At 37.6% G+C, this 12,039-nt stretch overlaps 1 protein-coding gene across 1 annotated transcript in view; it reads right to left on the reverse strand.

The window, feature by feature from the left end:
- KCNH7 (potassium voltage-gated channel subfamily H member 7) overlaps positions 1-12,039 on the reverse strand; it is a 338,032-nt gene that overhangs the window by 48,091 nt on the left and 277,902 nt on the right. Inside the window, exons 8-9 of the mRNA XM_065413350.1 lie at positions 9,171-9,570; positions 4,215-4,414 (exon numbers count right to left, since the gene is read on the reverse strand). Of these exons, the coding sequence (XP_065269422.1) occupies positions 4,215-4,414; positions 9,171-9,570 (600 nt within the window). The remainder of the gene's footprint in view (positions 1-4,214; positions 4,415-9,170; positions 9,571-12,039) is intronic.

Below are 12,039 nucleotides of genomic sequence, written 5' to 3' on the forward strand. Positions count from 1 at the left end.
AAATAAACCAATACACCTATCGTGATGCACAGAAAAATCCATGGGAAAGTGGGGGTTAGAAGAAACACATGCATAATTGAAAAAAGGATCTTCAGATATTAAGTACTGCTTCTTTCTATAAGGGGTAGTACAGTCATGCTGTTATCAGTGGGTGCTGGACTGATAATATTGGAAGGAAGTGGAAAACATAAGGAGAAAAGAATACAAGAAAAACCAGAACAGGATAGTTTGAAAAATTCTAGAACATAACGAAACAATCCTTTTAAATCTCAGGGACTGGCAGGAGCTTTCATTATAAATCATCTTTTGTAACTAACTTTGCCAGTGAATAAAATGACAGCATGATTTAAATTATGCTTATTCTGTAGACTCAAGAATTTGATCCAGATTAAAGTAAATCCTAAATACTGTTTATCCAATCCATGCAAAATTATATTATCAGTACAACTGTTTTATCAAAATACATTATGCAATGCATCAAAATCAAAGAGATGTAGAAGTGAAGCAGAGAGGAACAAATTAATCATTTTCTTATCATATTTCACCACCAGAGCTTTAAGGTTACTTTTATGTTTAGTCATCTAAGACGAACATGAAATATTATCTCCTTATTTTCAGTTAAAAAAACTGCAGGATTTTTTAAAGAAAGGAAAAAGCAACAGAGGGTCCTGTGGCACCTTTAAGACTAACAGAAGTATTGGGAGCATAAGCTTTCGTGGGTAAGAACCTCACTTCTTCAGATGCAAGAAGAAGTGAGGTTTTTACCCACGAAAGCTTATGCTCCCAATACTTCTGTTAGTCTTAAAGGTGCCACAGGACCCTCTGTTGCTTTTTACAGATTCAGACTAACACGGCTACCCCTCTGATACTTAAAGAAAGGAAGTTTATTTATCTAAGTACAGTATTATTTCTTAAGTGAAAAGTTAGTTTGTTTTCCCTGAATTCTTAAATTATTAGTCCTGACACGTAAAAGCATTTTTTGAAACAAAATTCATATTATTAGTTATGTATATGATGTAAATTATTCATAAATTTCAGGTTTCAAAGAAGAAAAATTATTTTAGACTTTATTTTTACTCAGATTTCAGTGATGAGATGGGGGAGGAGGGAGAGAGTCAGGATCAAATTCTGCCCTTAGATATTCACACAGAACTCCGGTTGAAGTTGGCAGGAGTCACACACGCCTGAGGACAGAATTGGTCCCTTTGGATGTAAATATAGAGATTTCATGCAAGTTCAAACTCTCAAAACCACATGCCAGTCCATTGCATATGGACATGGTTTAGAGCCTGGAAAGCTTCGTCAGTACTTGCTGCTAACATGCATATGGGGTTTGAACTAAAAGCATTCACATAAAAAGGAAAATGCAGAATGATCAGCATGGCAAGTTTATCAGAGTGTGACATTTCTACAGAGCAACTATCTAATGAATATCATATACACATGACCTTTTTTCGACAGAGAAGTTTGATTAGAGTTGTGGGATAAAACTGTCTAATAAATGTGGCAACATCAAGCAGTTTTATCTGTTTTGCCCCTGATTCAATTTAGGTGCGTTTCTCTTTGTTATCTACCAGTTCATCATGCAAAAAGGTTACAACTAAAAATAGAAAACATTAAACAAGCTCTAAACCCAACAGATAACATGGATATTCTCCACACTTTACACTGGAATTAAATTTGATACAAATACCTCCTGCTCTTACCAGTGGATGGTGTTATTCCATGTATTTAGGAATGAAGCAGACAGGAAAGAGATAAATCTTTCATAAGTACAACATAAATCAGACAACTGGCATATCAACCTTGAATTGATGTGTAATATATTCAAACAAACACACATTAAAAGTAAATTAAATGATTGTCATAGACTTGAGAGATAGACTAGCATGAGAGAGTAAGAAATAAAATATAACAAAACAAGCCACTAATCTGGATTGTTATTGTTTCATATTTTATTTAAAACAAAACCTTCATACTGCCTCACAATCATATTGATGTAGGTGGGGATGTTTAATCCATTTAATTTGTATTTCACATAAATGACAAATCTAAGACAACTCCCAACATACCAATTTCTGCATTATGCAAAGTTTAACCAGACAACATCCAATTTGTGGGTACTGTTTCATACAGGTGTCTCCATAGCAGTCACATCCAGGAGTTGTGAAGGGGAGTTCCTTTTAAGGTGCACTCCTGTTATTTAATACCTTCAGAAATACTGTGCTGGACTAGAATCAGACCTACTCCAACTCAAGGGCTTGATCCAGCACAGTGCCGAGCATCTCAAACCCCACTGACTTCAATGAGAGTTAGGGCCATTCAGTAACATATAGGATCAAGCTCTGACGCTGCCTTTCCACTAGTGTAACCTCCAAGAGAGGCTTGTGCAAACACCGCCTGTTCTGAGGTAGGAATTCTCCCTTGAGGTGCAGCAATGCCTGCACAAGTGTGTCTGACTGTGTGCGTGTGGGCAATGGGGAATTGTTTATAGATTGATTATAGGTTGTTGCCCATAAAATCTGCTTTTATGTCACAGTAACCAAGAAGTCAAGCTATCAGTGATTGAGCCCTAAATGCCTTTTATCAAATCACTGCCCTTATCTACTGACATAAGGTGTGCACTCTTCCAACTTATTCACAGAGAAACAACCACCCCTTTGGAAGATTTTATATTTAAGGCAACATTAGTAAGGGTTTAATTTCTATTTACATTGTACTGAAACTTGTGGAGTTTCTTTTCCTTCCAACCATTTAGAAAGCTAGGCAAGGTCTCAGATCCATCAGTCTTAGAATAGCTTAGGAAGTTATCTGAGCTTGTATTATACCATTGATGGCTTGAACTTGAGTGGTTCAACTTATCAGAAAGGAGATTTCTGTCTTTTGGAAAAGAAGCAAAGCAAGTGGATGCCTACTTCTGCTAATGATGTTATTTCCTTTTAGCATGCCATAGTCTGTAGCTTGATATAAGACTTATTTACAATATTCCATCAGTGTCTATAACACTGTGTCATGGGTAAAAAGTATCCTGGCATTTCTTTCTAAAATAGTAAGAACTCTGTGAATTGCTGAATGGTTAATACTGTGATGGCTTTCAGCAAAGACATGGAGATTGGTGGGTGGGAACTCAGTTGTTATTCAGGCTATTTTCTGATTAGAATTCTTCTCTTTTGGGATGCCAACTAATCCACTTTCCCCACCTCCAAAGTACATGCTACATTGTACTAGTGCTGTGTCATGAAATGCTGAAAAAGGGCCTCATTCTGTACTGATTTTATGCAAGTGTAATGCTGTATATTCTAACTGAGTTACACTGGTGTGAAACTGAGGTGTCTGGATCAAGCTGAATGTTTAAAATAAATCCTGAAAAAAGCTGCATTTGGAGCAAGTGTTCTTAAGATTCTTTCTCCCCACTTCTTTTTTTTAGTCCATAGCACCCAGCAGTGGTTCCCAACCTGTGCTGCATGTATCAACACTAGGAGTTCAATGATTAGTACTATAGGCAAGATTTTCAAAGTGACTAGTGATTTGGAATGCCTCAGTTTTTGGATGCCCAACTTTGGTGCTGAGTATCCATTCTCTGAAAATCAGGTACCTTTAAAACATCCCAACTCTGGCACCCAAAAATTGAAGCACTCACCACAATTATTAACCATTAAAAAAAAATATTGGCCATTGTCTCTTCCTCACCACCTGTGCCACACCACTGGCTGCCCCCCTCATTAATCATGGAACTCCATGTTAACAATGGAATCTGGGCTGCTCCAAACTTTCAGGTGGCCATAGCATGCTGTAAATATTTATGCAGAACTCCCTTTGATTTCACTGAGCTGCTCAATGTAAAAACTGATGGTGTGCTATGTTCCAAAGTCTGTGAGACTGGGATTTGGAGAAGGGTTAACGCACAACCAAATTAGAAGTGGTGGAGAATACCAAGAATTTGAGTCTACTGACTTGATACAGTTTCTCCAAAAGGGGGGAAGTGATATCTTATGGGTCTATGCTACATTGCACTGTATAATAGGACACTGCTATGTGACATCTTGTTTCAATACCATGTGATGACACGGATTGGGAACCTGGGCCTGTCTCTAGGGCAAAAAGTAAACCTGCGAGAAAGAAACATAATCTAGCATCTCCGAAATTATCAGAATCGTTTCATTCTAGACCACTAGGACGTTGTGATATTAATTTCCAAAAGTAGAATTACATACCATGTTCATGTCAATGCCATTGGTGTATGTCCACGCATGCTGGAAGTACTCCTCGAGCCGCTGCCGCAAAGGGTTGGGGATTTGATGAAAGCGTATAAACTCTTTTACTCGCAGCATCTGCATGTGATACCGTGCAGTTCCCGAATACAGTCTTTGGATTATTGCAGATACATTTCCAAAAATACTCGCATACATTAATGCTGGATTAGATAGAAACAAACAGTTAGCTAATATCACTACATTCTGCACAAAACACAGCTGTTATTACTGCAGAGACTAGTATGGAAAACAGCTCAGATCAGATTTAGTGACATTTTGGTCTTCTAAACAGAAACTGGATTTGATATTGCCTGATGTAAGAAAGACATTCATAGCTTGTTAATTGTCTGAGTATGTTAATGGTGAGCTTCACAGAAGGAACGTTCACTGAAAGAAGTTTTAAAAATATTAGCTAAACACGATTGCAGTGTTTGGTTTTGAAGATTTTTAGTTCTGATCCTGTGAAGATTATGCACCTGTGGCTTAACTTTACCAACCTATAGACTTCAACAGGACTGCTTGCAGTGGGTAAAAGTAAGCAAATACATAAGGTTTTGCAGGATTGGGGCCTAAAACTGAACTAGAGTGTGACCTTGATTATCTAAAGACTATTGGGAGGTTAGTTTGAGTAACAGATTCTTTTTCAATCTAATTAAATGTTATAGGGGTGATAGAAAAGGCCTAAAGATCTAAATAGAACCAAGGACGTGCATTTAACCATGCATTTAATCATGTCAGCTATTTGTTAACCAATTTAATTGGCTCACTTGGCTCACAAGTATATGTAGCTGTTTCCCCATATATCCCCAAGGTATTTAGTGCAAAGGGTCAACAAATGTACCTTGTTTTCCCTTCAAAATGACAAATGTATCCGCCACAGATGTCTCTTGTATCCCCCTCCCCAAAATAATATATGTATCCTGTGTAACCTATTATCTATAGGTCAGCGTAATGACGCAAAAGGATGAAGGCTAAGTTGTTTGTTACTGGTTATAAAAAGGGCCTGTTCGGCCATGTAAGGTGTGTCTCTCTTCTGGCATTAGCCGATGAGAGCACCCGCTCAGCTGATCGATCAATAAAGAACTTGGTACCCGTCTTCTTGTCTCTCCGTGCCTCCTTGGTGTAATTAGGTAAGCTCCGGGGGGAGAACGGGCCCTATTTGGCTAACAGGGGGACAAGATCCAGTTTCATATAACGCAGAGTTTTAAATAACATAGGTTGAAATAATGGAGACTGGATGGACTGTTGGATGTTTGCAGCCAAATCTCAATTTTGTATTTTAAAATCTGTTATAATATGAGAAATGTTTGGAGCCATTCTGGACACATGCTCCTGACATAAATAAAAAGCAGAATCAGATGTAAGTCTCTTTAGGTTAAATAGCTCCAATAACTCACTGAAAATTCAGCTCCTTATCCTGTAAAGCAATTTGCTTGTAAGGAGACATGCCTATGTAGCACACCACTGACATAAATAGGACTCTGTGGCTCCTTTGCAGGATCAGAGTCTAAGGCTGGTTTTAGTGCATTCGATTTCTACTCCTTAAAATTTCTGTTTTTGGTAACTCAATAGATTTTGTAAAATTTTCAAATGAGACACACAGCACCACCAGTTTATAGTATTCATTTTGATTTTTTTTTTCCTGGAAAGACAAAGAAGACACTGTTCCTTTCATCTAAGGGAGAAAAGCTACTGTGATGTAAGTTTCTTTAATGTTACATCAAAGCTCTAGAACTTCAATGAGAATTTCAAAGCTGCACCTTGATTACCAATCCCTAAACAAATTCAATCTGATTTAAAATTAAGCTCTACTAAAACAATAGTTTTCCATAAAAAGGTGGTTCTATCTTTAAAGACATTGGCTACTGCTGCGATGAAGTCTCAATTTTTGTGAGGAATACCTTAACATTACATATTTTTCCTTTAGCAGTTGTTGTTAACAGAAGGAGAGACTCTATGATGGGTTAAAAGAACAGGAGTACTTGTGGCACCTTAGAGACTAACAAATTTATTAGAGCATAAGCTTTCGTGGGCATATGCATCCGAAGAAGTGGGCTGTAGCCCACGAAAGCTTATGCTCTAATAAATTTGTTAGTCTCTAAGGTGCCACAAGTACTCCTGTTCTTTTTGCGGATACAGACTAACACGGCTGCTACTCTGAAACCTGTTATGATGGGTTAATGGATCAGAAAAGCAAGTCAGAGGAACATAGGAACTGCCATATGAATCAGACCAATGATCCATCTGGCCCAGTATTCTGTGTCTTACAAACAGAACTTCTAGTAAAGTACCAAATACTTCAGAGGAAGGTGAAAGAAAACTTGTATTGGACAATCATGGAACAACTTATCCAGTGGGGAAGTCTCTTCCTAACCCCCATCAGTTAGTGTTTGACTTATGCCCTGATGCAGGAGCACTTATATCCTTTCTGAATAGTTTTTATAATTTTTAACATAACTTCATTTGCCATATAAATGTCTAGTCTCATTAAACTATAGACTTGAAACAATATGTGGTAGAAATGAATTCCACAGATTAATTTTATGTTCAGTAAAAACAAAAGTATTTCCTTTATCAGCTCTAAATATAATGCTTTTCAACTTCATTGACTATTCCATTGTTTGTACATTATGAAAAAGGTAAATAGGAGTAACCCAGTAAGCCTTTTTGGTATCGTTCTTTTTTGGTATATATTTATCGTGTCACCTTTCCTAAATTAAATAGTCCAATCTTTTCACTCTCGTCTCCTACAGAAGTCTATCTAGGCTTCAAATGATTCTTGTTGCCTATCAGGGAAACACAAAAACTAAAGTGCTTTATTTGGTCCGATAGAGGTCGGACTTAAATAAGCAATTTGTTTTAAAATCTACATATATTTCAGAAAATACAAATATAATTATATTTGTAAAAGACCCATGCTATTATGGTTCCTACAGTTCTTTAGTTGTAGACTTTTTAAAGGGAGAACCGAACCTTGGCGGTTCCATTTTAAAAAACAGCAGCATTTTGTTTCTGCGGGATATGAAAGCATTTAGCTAAGAGACCTCACTTGAAATTTTTTCCCCTGAGCGTTTTTAATTGAGTACCGTGTCATAACATGTACCCTATTTTTCATGTGTTCACATCAGACTAAATACTATTGTTCTTAGCCTCTTCAGACAAAGTTCCCTCTGAAGCCAAAATGGATTTTTTTCTGATAAAGAATTGAGTAGGGAAACGAGGATTTGGCCATACTCAACAGTTCTCATGTGCATTGCAACAACTATTTACAGTAGTAAAGGTCATGAGGAATAAAGTGAGACCAATTCTATACTGCTTGCTGCTTTCTGTCGCCAAGTGCTGAGACTACCAGGTGTATGTTTGTCCTCCTCTTCTTGTATTTGATACAAACTGTCTAACACATTCCCTGTAGGTGAGTGTGGCTCAGAATGGAAGGAGTAAAGAATATGAGACTATTACATGATCAAACATAACTCAATGAATGATGTGGTCTCAGTAAGGCAACTGCTAGAAAGAGGGAACCAGAGAATTTCCGGGAGAATTTGTTGGTGGTGCCAGGCTCTTACAGGCTGTTGAAGTTTGCCAATAAAGGCCTTGATTCTGCATGAGTAATGCACTTATAAACACAATGTAAAAAGTGATGAGCAGGGCAGAGAACATATGGAACCTGATCCTGCAGCTATGAGAGAAATGTTGGTTGGATGCCAAGTTACCTCTGCTTTGAAACTTCAGTAAGGCCAAAGAGTCATATCATTGATATGTGGAACATTGTACTTTAGCCTCAGACTCCTCAGATTCACCTATCCTCTACCTACAGCAGGGCCCTTTTTTATCATCTGCTCTTGAGAGTCAGGAAGTGGGTGCCCAAGGGCCTTGAAACTTATTTCTACTCAGTACTGAGGACTCTGTCTAGTGTACAGACTCATTGGTGCCTGTCCACGGTATCTGCTCACACTAGCAAAAGAAACGCTCTCTTCCCTCTCACAGCTGCACATGGTGCAAGGGCTGGCAGGATCAAGGTCCAAATAGTGCTGGATCTGTTCCGGTGTGTGTGCCTGACAACACTTCCCATGCAACAGGGCAAACATCCACACAACACAGGCAGATCAATGGAATCTCTGACTTTTCAGCTATCACCTGTCAAAACATGGAACTGGAACCCACAATCAGGAGAGGAGCAAAGCAAATACCCAGATGATCCGTCCTCTCAATTTTTTATACATCTTTCAACTTTTGACACTTGAGGGCCTTGGTGATATTGGGGCTTATTTGTCAATGTGCTATGTGTTTAAAAAGCTTTTTTCTTTGTCATGACTCAACTGTTTTCAACTAGATGGAAGCTGCTTATTCTGAAAAAAGTAATTTCAGATCGTAATACAGTACATGGATAGTGGCCAATACCAGACATTTTAATGCAGATTGTGCAATGTTACAGATGCAAGTAGGAATATGAGCTGCATATATTAATGAATGTATTGTGCACATTTGGAAATCTCACCTGAGCATAGAAAGTGCTCAAATAAGCATTTTCTATTGAGAAAAGGTTGTATTTTGTTTTTTTAACACTCCGAGACCTTCTCCTTTTGGCTCCAATTCAGCAAGGGACTTCCTGCACCACTGGTCTTATAGAAGTCAAGGTTCTACTAATGTGTTTAAAGTCAGGCACATTCTTCAGAAACTTATAGAATTGGAGCCTTTGTATTTCCATATCTATATATATTTCACGGAGACAATTCCATACCTGAGACTCCAAGACTCAGCATGATATGCTATAAATATATATTTATGTATAGTCATTTTTTTCATTTATCTATCTTCCTCCCTCCATGTTTATAATTTAACAAACTTAAACTCTATTGTATCCATTGTTCAAATACTGAGTTAAAAATAAAATAACATAAAATAAAAAATACTTACAGCCAATCAACATGACACAAATGGAAAAGATTTTCTCTGAGTTGGTGTTAGGAGATACATTTCCAAACCCTACGCTTGTCAGACTGCTGAAGGTAAAATAAAGTGCGGTAACATATTTGTCCTTGATGGATGGTCCAGAGCTTTGATCAGTCACATTGTAGGGTTTTCCTAATTGTTCTCCTAGAGAATCCAACCAGCCGATTTTTTTAATCAAGTACGGCCTTTCTACATTCCCAATGGCATACCAAATGCAAGCAAGCCAGTGTGCAATTAGTGCAAATATGCACATAAGGAGCATCAGAACTGCAGCACCATATTCTGAATATCTGTCCAATTTCCGTGCAACCCTCACCAAACGCAGCAGCCTAGCTGTCTTCAGAAGACCGATTAACGTTGTTGTCTGTGAAAATAAGACACAGACATTAGAAACTGATTTTCATCACTAGCAAGCATACTCCAAAATGGCAAACATGAACAAGTCAGCCTGAAGTGGGTAAAGAAAGACTGTCATTTATTAGAAGCAAAAAAGTTTAAGTGATAGCAACCTATTTCAATTTAATGTTGATTTCATTTCCTCTCAAAGCCTCCTACATGATTATAATGTAAAATATACTGAGGAAATGAACTGTCTGATATGTTTTGTTAAGTTATGTCATCTTTAACCATTATCATCATTGTGATGTCTAGAATCATTTGAACATTGTTCCTGATCTATTTTCCTAACTCCATAAGGCAGCAAAATATTAGAATGCTACATATCACCAATGGTATATAGCATGTGAAATCTAGCACCACCTTTTGTGCAGCAGAACTGCACCAAGTTCCACGGCTGCCCTAGGCAGAAAGGTGGGGTTTGCCCCTCACTCTACAATTACCCAGCATTCTATAGTTGGCATTTACCAGGTCCTATGCACTATTGAGTCATGTTATATGCTTGTGGTTAGTGCCCTTTAAAATAGATTATCAAGAACACTATAAATAGTAACTGTAGAATTTCAAATAGAGAACTTAGCAACAAATATTTTGGCTACCCATTAAGTCTGTGAATGTAATATTAAAGCATAGTAAATGTCAGGAGAAAGTTTTCTGTATGCATCTATAATACATAACATTTAACAAGTTCTCTTAGCTTTATGAAAGGTTCTGATAGGAATACTCTGCACATTAAAATGTCTTCTCACAAAGTACTAAACTAGTTATTAATGTTTTATTAAACCTCTCTCTATTTTATGTGTTTCAGCGTGAGATCACAACAGTATGGTCAACCCCTACATGAAAAATGTGTTGCATGTGCAACATTTGTAAAAGGACAGTATAGTATGTTTGTAACAAATCCGCTACTCTTATATTACAACACTACATTGTGATAATTGAGTAACAGCAGCTGATTAAGCTACCGCTATGTGATGGTAATGCCAAAAAGTTGGCAGCTGAATCAAAGTCCATTGTGGGTGTAACAAATCAGTGCGAACAGTTTAATGACATCATCATATTTCTTCTAGACTTATTCCTGGACTAAATAAATGTGTAATTATTGTGCAGTCTGTTATTCATGAAATATTATATGAAGGACACTTGAATTAGAACATAATGATGCAATAAACAGAAGAAGAAAAAACGATGTATGAATTATTGTTTTCTGATTACAGGAATTGGAAGGAAGGTGGTGTAGGATAATTAATTTTTGCATAACAGTCTGTTGACAGAGAATAATTTCAGTCAATACCTCAGTTGCATTATGATGGATGAGGCTGAACTGAGAGTGATTTCAACATTCTGAGAAGTTCACTGAGGCCCCAAATCATGTGAAAAGCTATGCATGTGCTTAACCTTGCATATACTGAGTTTAATTTAAGCTCGTGTAAATCTTTGCAATATCAGAGTCTAATGGTTTAGTACTCTGTTCTGTCCCACTTACACACATGAGCAATCTTAGGCAAATAGCATCATTGATTTTTTATTTTTTTTTATTTCAATGAAATTATTTGTAGGTGCAATCTTGGCTTTGCCCCATTGTACTGCCATGGGAACACACAGAAGGCAGACTGTCACAGCCTTCATTCCCTCTTGCTCCAAGACGAAAGCACCTAGTACAGCATACTTCCCCCAGCATGCTCATCATGCCAATGCTCCACTGCTTGCCCCAGGACACCCGTTCCCACCAGTTTACCCAAAGGATGTAGCAGCACTGTGGAGGCTGCTCTCCTCCCTGAACTGCTTGCTATCTGATTTCTTAAAATCTTGCATGGCTGCACAAACCGGGCCACAGGCTGGCCCTGTGAGAATAAGGATTTGCTGGATAACCACTTAATTTTTATTTGGCAGCTGTTTAGGGTTCACTGTGGGTCAGCATAATACAGTTACAACATGCACAGCTATTGAGGTTACAGATTTGGATTAGCTAGAGCTTGAACCGGAGCCCCTTGAAGTCAATGGCTTTTCATTGGGCCCTTAATAGGCAACACCAGTTTTTCAGTTACCTTGCTTCAGGAAAGCAAATTCACATTTTGATTACAAAAAAAAAAAAAAAAATCCATCAGAGATGAAAGAGCAGCTTTGCTGTTGATAGTGAGCTACTTTTATATTCAGCTAGGCTGAGCTAAAACTGATTCATTTTATTAGCCAATAAATCTAGTATAGTCTTGATACTTTTGATTCACTTGGTCAATGGACTAAGTGGCATATTTTTGAAAAGCACAGCTGTTTAGTAGAAATATCACAGCTAGTACAAGACACTCGTAGTAAAAATCACTGTTTCACCTCGTGCATCAATATCTTGGAAGTCAGAGATTTTCTTAAATGAATGAACAACACTTCATTCTCCCTATGCCATCACTTCACCTTAATACAAGTCAACTTTGTTAAGAAC

This window comes from Emys orbicularis, chromosome 11 (genome assembly GCF_028017835.1).
Source record: "Emys orbicularis isolate rEmyOrb1 chromosome 11, rEmyOrb1.hap1, whole genome shotgun sequence".
Lineage (NCBI taxonomy): Eukaryota > Metazoa > Chordata > Testudines > Emydidae > Emys > Emys orbicularis.